The 20984-nt window shown below is 48.8% G+C and overlaps 10 protein-coding genes across 10 annotated transcripts; 5 read left to right on the forward strand and 5 right to left on the reverse strand.

Annotated features, from left to right (window-relative positions):
- Window positions 1-75: 75 nt before the first annotated feature.
- On the reverse strand, window positions 76-1072 carry N7473_010129 (phytanoyl-CoA dioxygenase family protein; the record flags this gene model as incomplete). Its single annotated transcript, XM_057156068.1, has 3 exons — window positions 76-301; window positions 361-588; window positions 639-1072. 3 exons carry the CDS (start codon window positions 1070-1072, stop codon window positions 76-78), a joined length of 888 nt encoding a protein of 295 aa, XP_057004723.1.
- Window positions 1073-2268: 1196 nt separating this feature from the next.
- Window positions 2269-3946, forward strand: N7473_010130 (Arginine permease CAN1; the record flags this gene model as incomplete). The annotated part of the gene is made up of 2 exons (XM_057156069.1): window positions 2269-2419; window positions 2472-3946. The coding sequence occupies 2 exons, from the start codon at window positions 2269-2271 to the stop codon at window positions 3944-3946; spliced, it is 1626 nt and encodes a 541-aa protein (XP_057004724.1).
- A 402-nt stretch (window positions 3947-4348) lies between these two features.
- Window positions 4349-5503, reverse strand: N7473_010131 (Hsp20/alpha crystallin family protein; the record flags this gene model as incomplete). The annotated part of the gene is made up of 1 exon (XM_057156070.1): window positions 4349-5503. One exon carries the CDS (start codon window positions 5501-5503, stop codon window positions 4349-4351), a length of 1155 nt encoding a protein of 384 aa, XP_057004725.1.
- Window positions 5504-8387: 2884 nt separating this feature from the next.
- On the forward strand, window positions 8388-10103 carry N7473_010132 (putative pyridine nucleotide-disulfide oxidoreductase; the record flags this gene model as incomplete). The annotated part of the gene is made up of 1 exon (XM_057156071.1): window positions 8388-10103. The coding sequence occupies one exon, from the start codon at window positions 8388-8390 to the stop codon at window positions 10101-10103; it is 1716 nt and encodes a 571-aa protein (XP_057004726.1).
- A 228-nt stretch (window positions 10104-10331) lies between these two features.
- N7473_010133 (putative general amidase) lies at window positions 10332-12200 on the forward strand (the record flags this gene model as incomplete). The annotated part of the gene is made up of 3 exons (XM_057156072.1): window positions 10332-10640; window positions 10699-11986; window positions 12043-12200. 3 exons carry the CDS (start codon window positions 10332-10334, stop codon window positions 12198-12200), a joined length of 1755 nt encoding a protein of 584 aa, XP_057004727.1.
- Window positions 12201-12300: 100 nt separating this feature from the next.
- Window positions 12301-13368, reverse strand: N7473_010134 (oxidoreductase, short-chain dehydrogenase/reductase family). The gene is made up of 3 exons (XM_057156073.1): window positions 13227-13368; window positions 12832-13146; window positions 12301-12770 (listed from the first exon to the last, which is right to left on the reverse strand). The coding sequence occupies exons 1-3, from the start codon at window positions 13340-13342 to the stop codon at window positions 12356-12358; spliced, it is 846 nt and encodes a 281-aa protein (XP_057004728.1). The 5' UTR covers window positions 13343-13368; the 3' UTR covers window positions 12301-12355.
- A 730-nt stretch (window positions 13369-14098) lies between these two features.
- On the reverse strand, window positions 14099-14917 carry N7473_010135 (uncharacterized protein; the record flags this gene model as incomplete). The annotated part of the gene is made up of 2 exons (XM_057156074.1): window positions 14524-14917; window positions 14099-14458 (listed from the first exon to the last, which is right to left on the reverse strand). Coding segments are annotated over exons 1-2 (738 nt in total), but the record flags the coding sequence as incomplete, so codon positions are not given.
- Window positions 14918-15760: 843 nt separating this feature from the next.
- Window positions 15761-17575, forward strand: N7473_010136 (homeobox domain-containing protein; the record flags this gene model as incomplete). Its single annotated transcript, XM_057156075.1, has 1 exon — window positions 15761-17575. The coding sequence occupies one exon, from the start codon at window positions 15761-15763 to the stop codon at window positions 17573-17575; it is 1815 nt and encodes a 604-aa protein (XP_057004730.1).
- Window positions 17576-17991: 416 nt separating this feature from the next.
- Window positions 17992-19025, forward strand: N7473_010137 (superoxide dismutase). Its single transcript, XM_057156076.1, has 3 exons — window positions 17992-18266; window positions 18326-18805; window positions 18869-19025. The coding sequence occupies exons 1-3, from the start codon at window positions 18219-18221 to the stop codon at window positions 18974-18976; spliced, it is 636 nt and encodes a 211-aa protein (XP_057004731.1). The 5' UTR covers window positions 17992-18218; the 3' UTR covers window positions 18977-19025.
- Window positions 19026-19087: 62 nt separating this feature from the next.
- On the reverse strand, window positions 19088-19650 carry N7473_010138 (uncharacterized protein; the record flags this gene model as incomplete). Its single annotated transcript, XM_057156077.1, has 2 exons — window positions 19088-19322; window positions 19373-19650. 2 exons carry the CDS (start codon window positions 19648-19650, stop codon window positions 19088-19090), a joined length of 513 nt encoding a protein of 170 aa, XP_057004732.1.
- Between the last annotated feature and the right edge of the window lie 1334 nt (window positions 19651-20984).

The raw sequence follows: 20984 nt of genomic DNA on the forward strand, positions 1-20984 counted from the left end.
CTTTCTCCCAGATTAGTGACGAAAGCTTGAAATTCTACCAATGTAGAAGAATTTCTGCTCGTGGCAGGCACTGCATCACATGTTGACAGTCTCTTCATCTTCGACCCCGAAGAGAACTCTCATTGGATCTTGGTAGTTCATGAAGCCTACCCCAGGGTCACAGAGTCCATAGCCTAACAATCTCTGAGCCTGTGGTTTGAGTTGCCTAGCTCTTTCAAGTGGTACCATGAGGAATTGGTTCTCAGCAGGGCGCAACGTTGGCTTGCAGAGAAAGATTCCAACCGTTTCACGATACTCGTCTCTACATTTATCAAAATCCAATTAGCAAGCACTTGGAGAAGTGTGGAACATCGTACATACCGTGTGATATTGGAACCGCCGGCATGATAGAGGTTCCCCAAGAAGATGAATGCGTCTCCAGGCTGAAGCTCTGCGGGGATAGCCTCCTCATTCAATGGCCGGCGCTCTGGCCCCCACAAATGCGAACCAGGAATTGCAATAGTTGCACCGTTCTCTTTTGTTGTCTTCGTCAATGCCGTCACACAGCCAATCATGACTGGCATCTCTCTATTGGTAGGGTGGTAATCGCTTTCCATAGTGTTAGTCACCGTTTTGATCGTAGAGAATAGTGTTCATACTTATCATCGCGATGCAGCACCTGCTGCTTACCACCAGGATTCACACGAAATCCGACTGTCGAAGAAATGATAGGCTTTCCGCTGACAGTAACTTGGTGGTCATCTCTCCAGAATGTGAAAGTTGAGGACACGAGAGCGTTCGCAACGCTTATATAGAATGGGTTACAGGCAAGCTCCACGCAAGCATCAGAAATGCCGAGCAAACCCGTTGCACGCTGTGTCGTTGCTGGAAAGAAGCCATACTTATCCGGAATATCTTTATCGAAGTGTGGCTTTAAGTCTTTCTTGATTTGGTCGGCTAGCTCGTGGGAGATGAGGTTCTCGATGATAACCCCACCGTCACGTTCGATGAATGAGATGGCCTTCTCAGGTGTGGTTGAAGCTTCAGAGGTGTTCAAACGACCAAAAGAGCGATCGTCATTTGGGGTGATCATCATGAAAAAGAGTCCAATCTTAAGGATACCTACCACTGGAATGTATTTTTAGAAGTAGATTTCTTGACCTTGAGCGAACCCGGGGGAATTGCCTTCACTCTTATATGTCCAGAAGATCCCATGATCATAGACACCTTCTGGTGAGTGTCCTCTACATGTTAGATATGCATGTCATACTGCTGAAATTGTATTTCCCAGAGCTTCTCCACATCCTCTTCAAACAAACGAATCTATTGGATCCGATCTTAGCATATTTCCTTCGGCTCGTATAACGTTTACTCATGACATGCGATGTGAGCTAACTTGAAACAGACAGGTCGGCAGAGAAAAGTGCTGACGAGGCTCTAGAAACGCGTTTATTGGCTAGATTGAAGCCGGTCGAGACCTAAACGAGTTAGAAAAACCCTAGGGGAAACCTTCATTGGAAGAGCTTGAACTATGCCAAGCCCTGCCACTCGGCCATCTCCGCTTGTATGCGGCCTTGCTTTTTCGTTTTGATAGCCCACGCTCTGTGTCTCTGGCGCCGTTGAAATGCATATGTTGACAGAAGTCATGTACAGACACGTTGTACCCCTCATCACAAAAATGTAGTGGAGCACTTAACCGTTGCGGATCATGATGAACGTGGGGAAAGGAGAGCGATGTCGGAGTGGGCCCGAGATGGGATGCCTCGGCGAGCTCCAAATTCGCCAACCAATAGACTCAAACTAGGCCCAAAAGAACAGGACGGGAGAGAAAAGCACATGCGGGGTGCTAAACCACGAATTAGGATGGCACAGAGGTCAGCTAACAAGGAAACTATAGAAAGGGTCCCACTGCAACGCACTAATCTTTCAGTTTTCTCTTCTCAATTTTCCCCAGACCCATATTTCTACTGGGATTTCGCCCAAGTCTCCACGCGTCCGGGTACAGGGACCCTTTTTCTCAGCAAATTTACCAAATCGAGACCTTCAGTGAGATTTGAGGGTGGAGAACCGGCTTCAAACTCTTCAATAGGAAGGGAAACAGAAAATACACGAATCGGGAAAACCTCAGCCTTGCCATACGAATCAATAGCTAGCAACCGACAAACTATGACCAATTGAAGATTCTGGCCTTGCAACATAGACCCAGTTATTCTTCGATCGATCTCAACTTTTGACTAAGCTCCAGTGGAGTCCATTTATCTTTCCAATTGCAGAAGGTGAAAAGCGACAATGGCCTCCAAAGTCCCTGAAGATGATCCCGCAACATCCAAGTCCAACGAGGACTACAATGATGAGGCACAGGTCGCGTTGGGCCAGCCCAGGAATTTGCCCAGCTTGAAGCGCAAGCTAAAGAGTCGACACCTTCAAATGATTGCAATTGGTGAGTGGAGCATATTCTCTCTGTATATGACGACCTTTCTAATCTGTAGCAGGCGGTACAATTGGAACTGGTTTATTCATCTCCAGCGGAACGGCACTAGCGCATGCTGGCCCTATTGGCGCTCTAATCGCGTACATTTTCATCGGCACCATTGTCTTTTCGGTTATGACGTCTCTTGGCGAAGTGGCTACCTACATTCCAATCCCCGGAGCATTCACCTCATATGCTACTCGGCTGATTGATCCTAGCCTTGGCTTTGCGATGGGATGGATCTACTGGTTCTCTTGGGCTATCACATTTGCTCTTGAACTAACTGCCACTGGTCTTATCATTCAGTATTGGGATCCATCGATTAATATCGCTATTTTCATTGCCGTATTTTGGGTTATCATGACCCTTCTCAACCTACTGCCCGTCAACTTCTATGGCGAGCTCGAGTTCTGGTTCTCTAGCATCAAAGTTGTTACAATTATTGGATTCATCATTTTTGCTATCTGCATTGATGCCGGTGCGGGACAACAAGGCTACCTTGGATTCCACAATTGGGTTCATCCCGGGCCTTTTGTTGATTATCTCGTGACGCCAGGACCAACTGCTAAGTTTGTGGGCTTCTGGGCTGTCCTTATTCAAGCTGGTTTCTCCTGCCAGGGCACCGAACTGGTTGGTCTCGCTGCTGGTGAAAGTGAAAACCCACGTCAAAATGTGCCAAAGGCGATTCGAGCAACCTTCTTCCGAATCCTTCTCTTTTACGTGTTCTCTGTGTTTTTTATCGGCCTCTTGGTGCCGTCTGATAACCCTGATCTCCTTTCCGGCGCATCCAATGCATCGGGATCACCATTTGTGATAGCCGCAGGACTGGCCGGTGTCAAAGTTCTGCCTAGCATCATCAATGCCGTCCTTTTGACAGTTGTGCTATCAGCTGCAAATGCAAACATTTATAGTGGCAGTCGCATGCTGATCGGTTTATCACAAGACGGCTTTGCTCCTGCTTTCCTGGCCAAGACGACGAAGGGTGGAGTTCCTTACTACGGGGTTCTACTGACTGCGGCTTTCGGTCTTCTCGGATTTATGAACCTTTCCACATCTGGTAGTACGGTTTTCAACTGGCTCCTGAACATCTCTGCTGTCGCAGGATTCATTTTGTGGGCGTCACTTAATGCCTGCCACATTGCATTCATGCGAGCTCTTAAGGCCCGTAGAATCTCGCGGGATCTCCTTCCATACAAAGCCCCATTCCAACCCTTCCTGTCTTACTATGGATTGTTTTTCAACATTCTCATCATGCTGACGCAAGGATTTACTGCATGGATTCCTTCGTTCAGTGTCGAGAGCTTCTTTGTCGCATACGTTAGCCTGATTCTCTTCGCTGTGTTGTACATTGGTCATAAGTTGGTGTATCGGGATCCTCTGGTTTCTCCTCTGCAGGCTGACCTCGACACTGGTCGACTTGAGGTTGAGAATGAACATTGGGAGGTCACAGTCCCTACAACATGGTATGGCAAACTTTGGCATCTAATCAATGGCTAGGAAAATTGCACGAGTAGCACGGAATCGGGATTGATCTTTTGTAAGTAGTAGCTTTAGCAGGAATTTTGGAATCATCCCATACGGTGCATCGAGAATGGGGGCGAGAAAAACGGTTTAATATTTAATTAAAATGAACAGATTGATATACGCACTACAATTTTAGACGGTTTCTTGTTCTAACCTACGGGCTAAGGCTACAAGAGTCTGTCTTACTGAGCTACAGGAGCGAAACAATACATTTTACAGATAAAGCCTAAGAATAATAAGGGTAGTTGATGTATATCACCCGCATAAGAGTGGCTATTGATTAATCAATCTGGATCAAGCACTAACTAAAAAGCAGGAAATCCCAAACAGAACGCCAAACTCCCAACAAAAGAAAAAACAAATTATTTCCTTGGTTTAATTCACAGGGACCTTCACATAATCCTTGGTCTCCCCATCATCAAAATCACTCTCATCAGATTCAGAGGGAGTCATTGTCACGCTAGCCTTCTCGTCCATCTGCATAGTGTCTTTCTCATTCATGATATTGCCGTCCTCAACGACAACCTTCTTCTTCAGCTCCGGCTCTGGCGCAATCTTCGGGAGAGTCACGTTCAGAATACCATCTTCTAACTTAGCAGAGATGTCATGAATGGAGATTGCAGCAGGAACCTCATGCGTTCCTAGGCGGACTGCACGCTCAAAGACGCCAACTTCGCGGGTTCGCTCCTCCAATGCAAGAGCCTGGTGCAAATCTTCGCTGATACCAGGGCGGTAGACGACACCAGCGAGACGCAGGACAGACTCATCGGGGTCGTAATCAATGCTCAGGTCGTCCTTATTGGCACCGGGCAGAGAGACGTGCACAATATAGTTGGCCGGGGTGTCGAAGACATCCACGGATGGCACAAAGTCAACACCTTCTGGGGCTGGGCCGTTCAACTGGATTCCAAACTGAGAGGCGAGGTTGCGCAAGAAGTCGAAGTTCTGGAAGCCTGGTTCAGCGCCGAAGGGAGGGGGAGGGCCACCATGGTGTCTGCCTCGACCGCCATGGCCTCCCCAGTGATGACCTCCTCGTCCGTGATGACCGAATGGTCCAAATCCAGGGTGTTCGTGGCGACTGGGTCCACAACGGCCCCTGCCATCTCGTCCTCTACCGGGTCCATGGTGACCACCACGGCCGTGATGCTTACCCTTGCCACATCGGCCATGGGGGCGCTTTTCGTTCTCGGTCTCGACCTCAGAAGATGAGGTTGCTCCCTTCTCGGCATCGCGGCTCTTTTCGTTAGAGCTAGATGGGCCAGCGGCGGGCTCGGTGGTCTGGGCACGAGGGGTCTCAGAGCCCCGCGGGTGGTTCTCTTCTTGGTCTTGGGGACCCCATCCCCAGAATGACGGTGGAGGGGGTCCATGGTGGTGGTGGCGATGAGGATGGTGATGGTTACCCCAGCCCCAGAATGGAGGGGGAGGATGATGATGGCCTCGAGGAGCGAAGAAAGGATGATCCTCGAAGGATGCGGCCAAATGATCCCAGAATGGGTTCGGCGGGCGATTCAAATCGTGAATAGAAGCCATCTTGGTGTGAATAAACACAGTTCAGATATACTTATCTAAAGCAAATGTTGTATTGACTGAAGATGTTTGTTGGGTTAAGTTTGACTTAAAAAATGAAGACGATCAAGAAAGATCAAGCAGAAGAAAATAGACCTTGAGGTGATCTGGTTTATTGTAACTGTGATTATTCTACTTCTCCTTTATACTTCGGTTCTCGGGCTTAGGCAGCCACTATATTCGTCACCTCGGGGGTCGACCACATCACACCAGGTATACGTACGACCATGCTGCCTTGACCTTCGGAGCAATGCTATTCGCCGGCGGACGATTAAGCGATCCGAGCGGCAGTATCAAGCTTGCAGGTTTCTAAGCGCTATCGACCATGTCCGAAGGTGCTGGAAGTGTCACAACTCGGGGAGGCAAAGTAAGACGCATTATGGTTAAATCCGAGGTCGGTTTGGGTTAGCTTCGGAGTGTGGTGAAGTCCGAGCTTCCAACCTGAGATGGCCGACTCCGTCCCACTTCTCCTGTCGGGTTGTCTGACTCATTGCCGAGCGCCACACTGCGCCACATCAGTGGCGATTGGTTGTAGGTATACGCGGCCTAAAGCTACATTCATGGAGTGTGACAGAGCCAAGGAGCTTTGGCTGGAAAAGGAAGCTATCGGATATACCAAATCAAACATGCAAATGATTTTGATAAGTTGTGAGATAAGATACGCTTCTTTGTTTGTTTCGGTGATGTCAAGGCTGCAAGGCTGCAAGGCTGGAGGATAAGGCACACGATCACGTGATATCGGACAATATAGTTCATTGCTGCTTACCCCGTTCTCCTTTCTAAGCTCTCATCTGTCTTACTGTTCTTTGACACTCAATTTTAGTGCTCTCTTGTCGCTTCACCATCATGTCCTCCTTATTCGCCAAATTGCCGGTGTATATCCTTTCCTCCGTCGTTCTACTGGGCGCATTTTCCAGATTCACTCATGGCCAGTATACCCCTACATGGTATGCGTTTCAGGAATACCACATGCCCGATGATGGCTCAGTTGGCGCAAAAATCACTCCCATGGTTGATACGCTTGTGGGACTGAGTCTCATTTTTGGGAGGCGAAAAATGAGGCTATGTGCAGCTGCCATCAGCCTACTCTTTTTCATTATAGGACTGGCAATGCAGGTCCATGCGGGGAAGGGATATCTCGGTGACATCGCACTACTAACTCTGGCGTTGGCCTCGCTTATGGAATTATGCAAATGATACTGAGGTTGAAGGAATTGTGTCTCATGGCTCAAGTGACAAGACCGTTATATTTCACTTGTCAAGACATGCCACGTACAGTCCAAATTTCAATTTGACCTAGCCGCTGGGATTGCATCTGAATTAGAGATAATGCTCATTCCTATATATTGCATCATGTCTCTTCAAATCGCGCATGTTCTGTTTCTGGCGGCCTGTTGATAACAGTGAGTCTTAACGTTGCGCTTCGACATCCACACATAGACAATAGACCCATCGGCCCCTCAGGCACACATCAATCATCTATGGAAGTTCAAACAAAATTATCTCTTCTGTCTCTTTTCTTGCTTCCCCAAACCATAGCGCGAATTCATGTCATTTATTATTTTCCGCTAATTCACATTTTATGATAGGTTGATAGGTGTGGTAGTTAGGTGTGGTATAGAGGTTCTTGACTGAATTCGATGTATCCGGGTTTTCTTTGATTCGTATTTACATTATTAGATCCTCTTTCTGCTACTGTTGTTCTACCATCACGTAAGATAAGGAGTGGCCTTTGGGTTGGACCCGATTATTATTTCTTCGTTGTTTCAAGTTTGCATTATTAGGTCCTGTCTTAGCTCTGCAATCCTACAAGCAGTGGTTAACAGAGGTTCTCAACATACGATACATGCGGATTTCTTTCGTTGTTTCGCATTTGCATTATCAGGTCCTCTCTCTGCTACTACCCTACCTACGGTTTTCTTCGTGAGATCCGGTTTTTCCGTTGTTTTGCATTTATACTATTAGATCCTCTCTCGGCTACTACTATCTTGCTATCGCGCAAGATAAGTAGTGGTGAACAGAGGTTCTTAAGATGCGATGCATCCGGTTTTTTTAACAAATGCGGATTCTTTTCCCGCGTTACAACTGCGCCTTCGGCTTCCTGCTCTTCAGAAGCTCTTGAAGCTGTCTGCGCAAAATTTTCCTACTGGGAATTTCGCTTGATCGTTTTTTTTTTTTTTTTCCTTTCCCACCGATCCCGGTTTTTTCTTTGTTTCGCATTTGCATTATTAGAACCTCTCTCAACTATTGCTTTTCCCGTGGAGGCACCTATGCAAGCCACGCTCACGTGATGTCTACCCAGTCTATGAACTCTTTCATTTTTCACCACAACATTTACCTCTTGACCCTGCTAACTCCCTGCATCCTCGATAATTTCTGAGAGTTCATCATAGAGTAATTTCTGCATCGCCATGTGAACAGAATCCTCAACCACCCCAAGCCTAAAATACCCGATAGGCTCGAGCGACACGTGCCATTATCTTCACCGATGACTCCGAAGGGTTCCGGGTTTCCCCTTGGAGACAAGACCACGACCAGCCCTCAGAATTCACCAATTCTACTCACAGTAGGACAGCTGCGGGAGCTCGAGAATCCGAACCCGTGTGGATGCCAGTGGGTCTGAGGAGAGATTCGTGTCTGAGATTCCGATCCGAGTATTCCCTTCTTTTGATATCTGTGTTCCACTATGTAGCCGCAATTGGCCGCGGGATGAAGTCATGTATGTGTCAGCGGGAAACCATGAATATTCACGACCATGGCTTAAGATATCCGGCGTTCCTAGAGAATTGCGATTGAAGGAACCCAGTCTTGTCAAGGACTGATATCAGCCCAGCTAGATTGACCTACGATGCCTCTCCGGCCACTGGCGCGGTCCGTCAACCTCCGCCAATCTCTGATCGGCCATTTCGATTACCTTACATTCAAGCATCCTCAAATCAAGGTCTCTCTGAAGAGCAGATCCGGACAAAGATGTCTTGCAACATATGTTGAACACTCAACTGCCGCGACCAAGTCGGATAGCAAACAGGAGCGCGTTGTTATCCTTGGCTCCGGCTGGGGTGGGTATACCATCTCTCGCCGCTTGTCGCCCAAGTCCTTCTCGCCAATAATCATCTCTCCACGCTCATACTTTGTCTTCACCCCCCTCCTGACCGACACAGCCAGTGGCTCGTTGGATTTCTCCAATATTGTCGAGCCAGTCCGCGATCCACGCGCCAAAGTCGACTTCATCCAGGCCGCTGCACAAGCCATTGACTTGAAGAAGAAGACTATCCTGTGCGAGGCCACTGTAGTCAGAAGCGGCGTGACAGAGTCACCGCGCACCTCGGAGGATGACAGACAAGTCGATGAAGGTCCCGAAGCATCTTTCAAGCAGCCAATCAAGGATCTGCGCCACTGGGAACAAGGCGAGACATTCGAGGTCCCATACGACAAATTGGTCATCGCTGTCGGTACCGTCAGTCAGACCTTTGGCACTCCCGGTGTTCGCGAAAATGCTATGTTCTTTAAAGACATAGGCGACGCCAAGCGGGTGAAGCGGCGCTTGCGCGAGTGCTTCGAGTTGGCGGTTCTTCCGACGACGACACCCGAGATGCGCAAGTGGCTCCTTCATTTTGCAATTGTCGGTGCAGGCCCCACAGGCACTGAACTTGCTGCGTCCTTGCGTGATTTCATCTACAAGGACTTGATGACGTTGTATCCAGCTCTGAACGGCATTCCCAAGATCAGTCTTTACGATGTTGCGCCCAAAGTACTGTCAATGTTTGACGAGTCTCTGTCCCGCTATGCAATGGACACGATGAGGAGCGAAGGCATCGACATCAAAACCTCTCACCATGTCAAAAGCTTGCGCTGGGGTCCACCTGGTGCACCAGCACCCCATGAGATGGACCCCAAGCGCTGCTTGACTTTGACAACTGAAGAGGAGGGCGAAGTTGGCGTCGGCATGTGTGTCTGGGCGACGGGAAATGCGATGACCAAGTTTGTCAGCCAGTCACTAAGTGCAGTGAAAGATTTCCCAAACAACTCCGTCTACACCCTTAAGGGCGAATCAGATCCCGCTGCACCCGCTGGACAGACTTCTTGGGAATATAAGAAGGTCCCCAAAACAGGTGCTCTGCTCGTAGATGGTCATCTACGGGTGCAACTTCAAAACGATGCCGGACAGACTGCAGTTCTCAGCGATGTCTTTGCTCTGGGCGACAATGCCATGCTGGAGACTGGGGCTCCTCCTGCCACAGCACAAGCGACCTTCCAGGAAGCAAAGTGGCTCGCGGATCATCTGAACAAGCGGGACCTAGCACAAACACCTCCCTTTTCGTTCCGCAACATGGGGACTTTGGCCTACATTGGAAGCGAGAAGGCCCTGATGCAAATCCCTCACGATATGCATGATCCAAGCAAGCGCAGTAAATATCTTCCTGGAGGACTAACAGGCCGCATGGCACGGGTCGTCTGGAACGCAGCGTACATTACCATGTCCATCAGCTGGCGCAACAAGCTGCGGGTGGCGTTCCGGTGGACATTGAACAGATTATTTGGGAGGGACGTGTCGCGCTTTTGAAAAAAAAAAAAAAACGCTGTGTAGATAGCAAATGATATTTTTAGCGGAGGGGTTGTGCAAATAAACATGTTAATATCGATCGAATTTTCGATCGAAATTTCTCACTTCCAGCCATCACTCGCCGGGTCGGCACTTTTGTGTGGGCCGAGGCTTCTCCGCATTCCCCGCATTGGCGCGTATTTGAGCTCTCTGGCCGCCAGTAACTTCAATTAACCCAGACAACGCACCATGGCATCCCAAGAGCCCGCATATGTCGCAATTGCCCAGCGCAAGCAAGATGCGCTAGCTGCTGCTATTCCTGCTGAATGGCGCCTGCCAGCGCATCTCATTCCCGCGGGGATGCTCTCACCCGCCGAGTCGATCACCGAGGGGCCGAAGCAGTACGGTAGAGTCAATGTCATGGAGATCCCACGCACTTGTGGCATTCTCACTGCCAAGGAACTGGAAATCACAGAGAAGTATGATGTGCGTGGACTTGTGGCTGCTATGACTGGAGGCAAGTTGAAAGCCGAGGAGGTGATTCGAGGCTTTTCTAAGGTGAGTACTACCAGTGGCATATTCGTCAATTTGGTTAGTCACTCTAATAGCCTTTCAGAGAGCAGCCATTGCCCATCAACTTACCCGCTGTATCACCGAACCCCTCTTCGATCGGGCACTACGCCAGGCAAAGGAACTCGATGCCCACCTCCAGCGAACCGGTCGCCCTGTCGGCCCTCTACATGGTCTACCCGTCTCAGTGAAAGACACATTTTGCGTGAAAGGAGTGGATACGAGCATTGGACTCGCCGCTTTAGCATTCAAGCCTGCACGCAAGAACGCTGACCTGGTCGATCTACTCGAGTCTCTCGGTGCGGTCATCATCGCCAAGACAAATATCCCACAGACCCTCGGCACGCTGGACAGCTGCAATCATCTCTTTGGTCGCACCCTGAACCCCTTGAACCGTCAATGGACGGCAGGTGGCAGTACTGGTGGCGAGGGTGCACTGCTGGCGATGAATGGGTCCATGATCGGCTTCGGCACAGACATTGGCGGCAGCATCCGGATTCCAGCGATGTGCCAGGGTCTCTATGGATTCAAGCCGAGTGATGGGCGTGTTCCATACGGTGGGCAAGAGGGCGGACAGATTGAAGGCAAGGGCCGGATCTCCCTACAGCCCGTAGCTGGCCCCTTGGCACGCTCTGTTGCGGACATTTCGGCTGTCATGGCCGAGATTGTGCCGCGCGCTGAGCTGTTCGGGGAAGATTGTATACCAGGATACTGGCCTCCTCCCTCGGTCCCTGCCTCTCTTGCCCCGCCGCGCAATTTTACCGTTGGCATTCTCAAGACAGACGGGCTGGTCACTCCCTTGCCGCCGATTACCCGCATCCTTGAAGAAGTGGCCAACCACCTGCGCCGGACACCCGGTGTAGAAGTTGTGGAGATCCCGCTTCCACCGGTTTTGCCGAAATGTCAAGCCCTAGCAGGTCGCCTCATGGGCGTTGACGGTGGCTCTAACATGCTCGATTTGATCGAGAGCATGGGCGAGCCCCTCACGCCCTGGCTTCAGGGTCGCATGAAGCGTGGCAAGGCTTTGAATATCAACCAGCTGGCGCAGCTGCAGGCCCAACGTGCCCAGGTCGAGAAGGAGATGATGAAGATGTGGACTCTTTCGACATCCTCCAAGAGTCGCCAGATTGATGCTATCGTCTGCCCGATCGCGCCCCACCCAGTTCCTCAGATGGATCGGTATAACGCTGTTGGATACACCTCGACATTCGTGCTGCTGGATTACCCTGCTGGTGTTGTTCCTGTGCGACCCTTTGTGGAATCTGACCTTGAGCTTGGTCGTGCTATGAGCGACCCTGTGCTGGGAAGCTGGGATAAGGCTAATCGTCTGCTATGTAAGTTTGACTTGAGAGGGCTGTCTATAGAATGCTGCTAACAACCTACGATACAGGGGACGAGAAAACAGTCGATCGCCGCGTATACTTAGATTCCCCACTGAGTGTGCAGGTCGTGACGCCGAAACAGCATGACTATGAGCTGTTCCAGGCAATGGAGATTATCGATCGGGCGGTGCAAGGCCGCGTGGGTTCGACCCCCGCGAAGCTTTAAATAGAGATCTTTGAATACATCTACGACATTGTATACGGTCTTTGAATATCAATTGTGTACATGCCTCGAGTATTCAATACCCCAAGGCTCACAAATGCTTCCATAATTCTCTTCTCCTTGACTAATTGCATTAACTATAAACTCCCACTCTGCCTCTAAAGTCTTCCCTTCAGCACAGCACCTCCATCAGTCGCAATCACAGCTCCGTTCAAATGACTGGAAGCCCGCGATCCCAAGAAGACCACCAAACCCGCAATATCCTCTGGTCGGCCCAGTCGGCCATTGGGTGAGAACTCCTCCAAATGCTTCATACCACCCTTGGCATTGATAAGACCAGTCGCCATCTTGGACGGGTAGAAGCCAGGAGCGATGGCGTTGGTGAGAATGTGCCTGGGGCCCAGCTCAACAGCCAGGTTCTTGGCCAGATGAATAGCAGCGGCCTTGGAGGCAGAGTAGCTAGGCGTGGCATTCTCGCCAATAGAACCGATACCGATACCAGCAACGGAAGCGGTGACGATGACTCGAGAGGGCTCGTCGACGGTGGCCTTGACGGTGAGAAGGGGCGCAAGTCTGGTAATGGTTAGAGATGAAGCATTCTCAATTTTCAGTAGCCAAAGCCAGCGGAACGTACTTTTGGATAGTATAGAAAATGCTCTTCACATTGAGGTCCATCACCTTGGAGAACATCTTCTCGGGATGGGTATCGAACTTCTCGCCCCAGGTGGCACCGGCATTGGCGAAAAGGATATCGACGTGGTCAGTGGTCTTGGAAATCTCAGCAACCAAGCGATCCAGCTCCTCCATGCGAGAGCTATCAGCGGGGACGGAGATGGCTTGAGCACCAGGCCGCTTGTTGGGCAGGTCATTTAGTGCTGCGACGGCTTCATCGCAGGCATCCTTCTTGCGGGATGTGATGTAGACTTTCGAGCAGCCCGCTTGCAAAAGTCTTTCATTACATGTTAGCGATAATTCTCAAAAATACTGCATCTCTCAGCAGGACGCTGCTAGAAAGAAAAAAAAACCCACCCCGAGGCAGCGTGCAGACCCAGTCCGCGCGATCCACCCGTCACGACCGCGACCTTCCCATCGAGGGAGAAGATGTTGGAGAAGTTGGACAATTGGACCTGTTCAGCAGCCGACATGATTATGGATATTGAAGAAAGAAAATATGGAGCAAGACAGCAGGGGAGACAATTATATGGACCAGAGTCTGAACATTGGAACTTATCACTAATCAAGGCCTTTCTCCGTGGCCCGCGCCGAGCGACCGAGGCTCATTGACAGCCGAAACCCCGCAAATTGAAACTTGGAGATTCAAGTTCCTCAGCCGGGGAAGCTATGCACCTTTAAACAGCTAATACATAACTCTATTTAGGGTTGTATACATTTTCGTATATACTGGATCTTGCCTGGCAACGCTTGGCCTTCTCGTTCAACTTCTAGCAAACCCCTGATAGTTAACCTTACGTCAATGCGTAAACCACCCCTGCTTGACCGTATCGCGTTTTGCAACATACTGAATTTCTTCCTTCGGTGAGACAGTGTGACAGTGTAAATGCCTGTAAGTCCTTTAGCTACCCCACTTCCTTGCTAGAGTGCCAAGTTCTGCACCCTATATACCGCCTATAGTAGCACGGTTTCGATGACTATTTGACAATTCCGTTTAGAAGAAGATTATGAACTAAGAGATCTATTCTCTGGGGTATACTTACCGACTACAAATTTCTCTTCGCGGGAGAGTCTCGGGGTCCATCTACTGTATCTCAAAACAAGGAAAAAGAGAAGAATCACGGTAATATTGCTGATCTGGAGATGGATGCTGATAATTGCACGTCATTTATATAAGAAGGGAGACCAGCTGACTATCTATATCTGCGGTCGCAAAACACTGGTTCACCCCTCTTCAGTTCCGATTCTTCAATATTCTTTCTCCTGAGATCAACGCCCAAACCGTGTTCTCTATACTTGCCAATTATGATCTCCCTGACTATTTCCTCAGGACTTGGAGGAATTCCTATCCGACTGGACAGCGAGCGTCTGGTGCACTGTACTACCGTGCTTTTACAAAGAACCAAGCCAAACTCATTTAGATTCCGATAGAACGCATCGGTGATCTTCTGGGACTTGTGATAAAACCGGGTCGATTTTTTCGTGGCCCAATGAATGTTATAGGTGGACCGGTGCGTCAACAGAAAAACATCAAACAGCCTTTCCATCCGAATTCCATCGTGTCCGGATTCTTGCATCTTTAAATCTGCCTACATGCGACAGATTAGTTGCCCGAGAGTTTGAAGTCAGATCATGATGGTAAGTAGAATCCTACAGGGATACTAGAGCTTCTGGCGCCATCGCCTGCCCTTGAGCTGTATATCTCAAAAATTCCAATTTCGAAGATCGGAGGCTGTCGGACTAGCATCTTACGCCAGCTTGCGTCCTTTCGTACGATGCGATCCATCATTTTGGCGTCTTCAGTCATAGGTGGGTCACACAAGGGGAACTGGGTGCCCTGCCGTCCATCTTTGGCAGGAAAGATAGATGGAAAAATCTCAGTTAAAAGTGGGTTGAATGTTTTGTTTTTGATTCCCCATTCAGAGTGCATAATTGGAGTGAAGAAAAGGGCCTTTTGGATGGACGGCGAGCTGCTGATCAGGTCTGACCAGCTACGGGAGACTCGTTGCGCAGACGTGAGAAGCGTGCGCATATCCAACTGAGCCAGGATCATCTCCAAGATTTCTGGGGTATCCAGGCATTTTTTGGTCGTAGTTCCATGTTGGAAACCTTCGCTAGGCTAGACCGGGGGTGGGGATCCAGCATGTATCCGCATTTTTGGTCATGTGTAGCGTCTTACTTGGCCTAGTGGTTCTATGAATAAAAGACAAGTAGATTGGAGAAATGATTAATTTTTGACCACTTAGCGAAATAGGTATGGACAAGGGTGGTCTCAGGTACGATCCGACAGACAACGTGAGTGTCCTTCGGGGAATCTGTTCCGACTTTCACCGTATTTACGGTAATAAGTCAGATTTCGGAGATAGGAAAATATAGTATTACAAGAAAAGCTCCTTATTTGTGGGATGAATCAGGCCATGAGTACGGAGTACTTCGAGTCACATCTACAAGTCCAATAATAATGTGGATCCTGTGGATCAAAATGAGCCTTCTTGGCGCGCCCTGTTCATAACAACCTTATGAGTAGCTTAAAGAAAATATGATACAACAGACGACAGCTATTAAAAGACCTGCTTTCATTTTCCGTTGTATGGATGGTCACAATAATCGCGGGGCGACATCTAAAGCCTCCACGGGTTTCAAGTCTTTTTCAAGGCCATAATTCTGGTGGTATTCAATTTGTATTCGGCGACGCTTGATGCATTTTAGATGAGGTGGCTAAGAAAGCAGAATCGCAGCCAATCAGAGCTGCAGTCTCAGTAGGCTGTTTGCTGCAGCTGGAAGGACCCCACTAGTCTCTGCTTCTGTTTAACGTAGGTCGGTCACCCCCCAAATCGCATTCTTCATTGTTCCACACTGTCCTCCCATCCCTTCTTAGAATTATCAATTTGATGGACTCCAGCAATCTCGCTGAACATGTGCTGTGGCCGGACTTCCCGATTGCTGAGAGCCAACCAGAACACCTCAACTGGGACTCTCTTGTGGACCATGGAGCTCTCCAGCCTGACTGGTGGACATGTAATGGCACTGACACTTCAGAGATTGATAACGAAGTCTGTTCCAATGCAAACTCGATAAGTGCCGATGAACTAGGTCGCAATTTCATATCACAGTGGTCAGACAGTTCCGTGAAGAATGACCACTCGATCCAGTCATCGGTTCAGTCTTCACTCGCCAGCTCATCTCGGGAACAATTAGCCAAGGATCTCTCAAAGAACCCTTCCTCCACCGAACGTTCCACGAGGGCAAAATCATATCCGCGATTGTCCTTAGACGCTGTTAAAGCCTTGAGGCTATGGCTGCATCAACATCAAAATTTCCCATACCCCACGCCAGATGAAAGAGCTCAACTAGAACAGCAGACTGGACTGAACAAGATCCAAGTTTTGAATTGGTTCGCCAATGCTAGACGGCGAAGGCGAAAGCGCATGGAGCATGACTCCACGGCCGGGGAAAGCTTAGGTGCCGGCACATCTTTGTCCCCTCTGGAGCGCTGGAAACAATCACCACCTGAAAGCGAACCAGCTGCTACGTCCGACATTATGCGAGCACTCGAGAACATGCACCACTACCCCGATCAGGGTCAGGCTTACTATAGCGACTCCGGCCGTCTATCTGTGAATAGTTCCGGTAGTTCCGGTAGCTCGTTTCTATTCGGAGCTCCCTCGATGAGCATTTTTGAAAATAGTTGTTCCTCTGGTTCTGATTTAGCTATTACGCCTATTCATCGGCAAGCTCAAAGGCCCCCTACGCCAAATCCAAGCATGGGGAAGCGCCACCAGCGCCGGAAGAACTCACGCTTAGCTGGCCAACTAGAAAAGCCAAAGATACAGGGATCTCGCATGTTTCAGTGCACTTTCTGCTGCGACTCCTTCCGAACTAAATATGAGTGGACCCGACATGAAAAAGCGATACATATCTCGGTTGACTTGTGGCGCTGTGCGCCAGAAGGCGGCATCATCGAAGCAGACGGGTTCAACATTTGCGTGTTCTGTCAAGCGCAGAATGCAGATGGCAATCACCTCGAGACACATAACTTTCTTCAATGCCAAGACAAACCTTCAACATTACGGGAGTTTTCACGAAAAGACCATCTGAGACAACACCTCCGTTTGATGCATAACGTACAAGATCACCATTTCCTAGATAAATGGCGAGTCTCTCTCCTCAATCTACATTCACGATGTGGATTTTGCAACTCGACTTTCACAACTTGGGACGAGAGAGCAGATCATCTAGCCGAGCACTTCAAAACCGGGGCAGACATGAGCCAGTGGACAGGCAACTGGGGTTTCGATCCCGATATTGAGCTCCAGGTCAGAAATGCCATGCCCGCCTGGTTGCTTGGTCAAGAGCGAACCACCGTGGATCCGATGAAAATGTCCGATGCGACACAACCTCATGATCAGTTACCCTCGATGCATAATTTTCCCAAGGGCGTGGATCTCTATATGATCCTCCGTAACGGATTGGTTTCATACATTCAGGATCAGATCTCGACGGGTCTCTATCCTTCGGATGAGATGATTCAGTCCACAGCTCGTCTGATGATGTATGGAAGCGATGATCCTTGGAATCAGACATTCGCGGAGAATTCCACTTGGCTGGCGGCTCTCAAACATGATGTGCATTTCGGATCGTCGAAAACGCTTCCAGGACTTCACACGACATCCAAAGAAAGCTCTATATGGCCGAAAGATTGTTGAGCATAGAGATGGATAGGTTAGCTAAGTGCGCCGTGAAGGGCCAACATAGGATTTTGATTAGCACTGTCAATATATCTAGAAAATAATCGAAGAGCATGACGCCAAGTTCTGGAAGAACTTCCCCAAACACAATCCCCCGACACAGGTGGGGACAGCACTTTTCACGTTTTGGTGCTTATGTCCGAAGTAAACCGACTTCCAACTGCCTTCCAATAGGGTATATGGGGAATCACCCACATCTCCTAGAGTAATTTTTTTATTTCCGATATACTCAGTAAGACGGAATATAGTCTAACGTGCATCAGAATCAGGCTGGGATGTCATACTCCCCCTTGAGTGGGCGGTGGAGCCAAAATGTGCTCAATTCCTCGCATGGCTCAACCAACCCGGACGAGAGACATGTCAGCCGCGGGAATAGCAGCCGGTCGTTTCATCAAAACATCCAAGGTGACTTATTACCTTGGTGAACAAAAGTGACGTGCTGGGGATCACTTAAGACGGCCATCCAACACAGCCCCTCACGTTGGAGGACCTTGAGAGCCGCTCTCTTTTCTTCGCATACAACCCGTCCCCTAAGTCCCCTCTATTAATTCTTATTCTCTTCAGTTTTTTGTGAAGACAATTTTCACACAACCATATCATCATGTCGGCTCCAACTCACACCCTGCCTCCTCTTCCATATGCCTACGATGTAAGTCTCGCGTCGGGGTGAGATCAGAAGGACCGAAATAAGCTAATCTTCCCCATTAGGCCCTCGAGCCCGTCATTTCCAAGCAGATTATGGAACTGCATCATATGAAGCATCATCAAACCTACATCAACAACCTCAATGCCGCCCTCTCCGCTCAAGTCACAGCTACTCAGAGCAATGATGTTCCCACCCTGATCAGTCTACAGCAGAAGATCAAGTTCAACGGCGGCGGTCACATCAACCACTCTCTTTTCTGGAAGAATCTCACTCCCCCCGGAACTCCGGGCAATGACTTGGCTAGTGCTGCGCCTTCGCTGCGGGAAGCAATTGTCTCCCGTTGGGGATCACACGAGGCTTTCGTGAAGGCATTTGGTGCTGAGCTTCTCGGTCTGCAGGGCAGTGGTTGGGGATGGCTTGTGAGCAAGGGTGGACCTAAGGGTCGTCTGGACATTGTTACGACCAAGGACCAAGATCCGGTGGCCGCTACTGATGTTCCGATTTTCGGTGTTGATATGTGGGAGCATGCTTATTATCTCCAGGTAAGTGGGCTGTATCATGCATCGTGTGTCCAAGATATTTCTTTGCTAATATGACTTTTCTAGTATCTCAACAATAAGGCTGGTTATGTAGAGGGCATTTGGAAGATCATCAACTGGGCCGAAGCTGAGAAGCGCTACACAGCCGGCGTGGAGAACCCACTGAAGCTGTAAGTTAAATGAACTGGTAAATCATGCCCAATGATACAACGCAACAGAAAATCATGTTCGTATTATTCTCTTCGCTATGTAGATAAATAAAATTGTTTTTAATGAACAATTGAATCAATTGTATCCGACAATCCCAACACCTAGTACCAAGCCGTCGGCATCGCTTACGGAAACTTGTCGCCCGATGACACCCTTCGCCGAGACTCCCAAATCCAACTGTTCGGCCAACTCGAATTCCATCTCTGCTTGTGAGTGCCCAGATTTCGTAGCTGAGCTTTGAGCCAAATCTAGACGGAAACTGTGGAGAGGGACTGTATTGGGTGTTGCTGTAGAGAGATCTCCATATTTTCTAGGAAATATCAGCATGTAACGATCCGAATGTGAAGCGTTAAAACTTACTCTATCCGCATATCCACCTGACGGCATTCGCGGAGTGCCTCATAGGTCTCCGTGTCATTGAATTGGAAGATAGCTTTCGTATGTCGGCTGCCAGACTTCTCTGCGTCTCGAAAAAAGAGCGAATATGAAGATAAAGATGAAACTGAAGAATTCGATGAAATCGAGTCCGGAGATGATGAACGTGATCTCTCTGAGGCGGCTGAGCTCGACACGTTGTTGAGAGGAAATAGGACAGCAATGGTGCCGCCGAAGGTAGGTCTGTTGGATTCGCCGCACATTTTGTCGAAAAGAGCAAGATGTGAAAACGGAAAGAATGCAAATACTCGATTGAGAGAGATTAAAAACGAGGAAAGGTGTTAAATGTTGTGTTGAATGTAGACAAATGATAGCTTTCTGCCTGCGCCAAGGTATCGATCGCTGGCTAATTCACTTCAATGTTGAAGTATGAAATATAGAAAAGGATTACCTCTCTACCTAAATAAATTCCAAGGCCCCCAAGGTGGCGGCCACCAAGGTGAGTGGGATCGAGCAGATATGCGGCCGTACTAGTGTCGATCGTGCCTTCTCAAATGTGCGCACTGTGGGGCCCGGGTGGATCAAGGACCCCCGGGCATGGTTTGGGGATAAGAATCTTTAGAACCAGAGTAATGACTGAGAATCAATACTGTACTGTAGATGTAGCTGATAGCCTAGTAGCCTAATAGGCTACGAGGTCTAGTTTTCAAGCGGCCTCTAGTCCTGTCTTTCCAGACCTCTTTCTAGCCCTCTTTCTAGCCCTCTTTCTAGCCCTCTTTCTAGCCCTCTTTCTAGCCCTCTTTCTAGCCCTCTTTCTAGCCCTCTTTCTAGCCCTCTTTCTAGCCCTCTTTCTAGCCCCCTTTAAAAATATTTCTACTCTTTATGAAAGTAACTCCACCAGTGTGTACTGTCCATCATATTGACAAAGGGCTGAAGGCATAATCGTCTGCTTATGAAGAGTTATGGATTTACTACCTATATGCTCCTCGAATCTTTACCTTTGGCCATATGTCAGCACTATAGCTACGCATAAATTCCGCAAACTTATAGTCTAAGGTGTCTCCCCTAATTCCACGAGACTATGCACGAATTGTTGAAAGTAGGATTGAACTAAGTACTATCCACTCATGGAGCTTCTCATATGTTCACGGCTTCAAAAGCTAGTTAGTCTTCCATATTACAATCTCGAAAGTTCTACAAGCGCAGTAATATGACAAGCGTGGCATTTCTTGCTCTAAAAGTCACCTTTTCAGTTCTTTTTCTAAGTCTTCTCTGTGATCTTTTGGATCTTGTGTCTAATATTCTAGATTGTAAGATTCCACCCTCTTTTCAGGTCATTGTGTAGTCTCAACGACACTTTATAGCAAAACCAGATGACACTTTCCCCCTTGACAACAATGAATATCAGGTATATCTCACATATGGCAAAAATACAACAGAATTCTAAATTCCAAGGTGTAGCTCCTGATGTTTTCACTTCTTGCACTAACCGCCCTGGCAAGGTATTTCCCAAAGCGGTTAGTGCAATATCGGAGCTCCTGCGCTCTTTTCGGCTTCACCAAGTTTCCATCCTTACCTCTCCCTTCAACATTCACAA

The sequence above is a fragment of the Penicillium subrubescens genome (assembly GCF_028828155.1).
Source record: "Penicillium subrubescens strain IBT 31985 chromosome Unknown utg000007l_segment0_segment0, whole genome shotgun sequence".
NCBI lineage: Eukaryota > Fungi > Ascomycota > Eurotiomycetes > Eurotiales > Aspergillaceae > Penicillium > Penicillium subrubescens.

What these genes read in the sequence shown, in the direction of transcription:
- N7473_010134 (XM_057156073.1), bottom strand. Translation starts at nt 13,342, where the DNA reads ATGTCGGCTGCTGAACAGGTCCAATTGTCCAACTTCTCCAACATCTTC. An exon ending in GGTCTGCACGCTGCCTCGGG is followed by an intron (nt 13,147 to 13,226) that starts GTGGGTTTTTTT and finishes ATGTAATGAAAG; the next exon opens with ACTTTTGCAAGCGGGCTGCT. An exon ending in ATTTTCTATACTATCCAAAA is followed by an intron (nt 12,771 to 12,831) that starts GTACGTTCCGCT and finishes AACCATTACCAG; the next exon opens with ACTTGCGCCCCTTCTCACCG.
- N7473_010137 (XM_057156076.1), top strand. Translation starts at nt 18,219, where the DNA reads ATGTCGGCTCCAACTCACACCCTGCCTCCTCTTCCATATGCCTACGAT. An exon ending in CTCTTCCATATGCCTACGAT is followed by an intron (nt 18,267 to 18,325) that starts GTAAGTCTCGCG and finishes CTTCCCCATTAG; the next exon opens with GCCCTCGAGCCCGTCATTTC. An exon ending in AGCATGCTTATTATCTCCAG is followed by an intron (nt 18,806 to 18,868) that starts GTAAGTGGGCTG and finishes TGACTTTTCTAG; the next exon opens with TATCTCAACAATAAGGCTGG.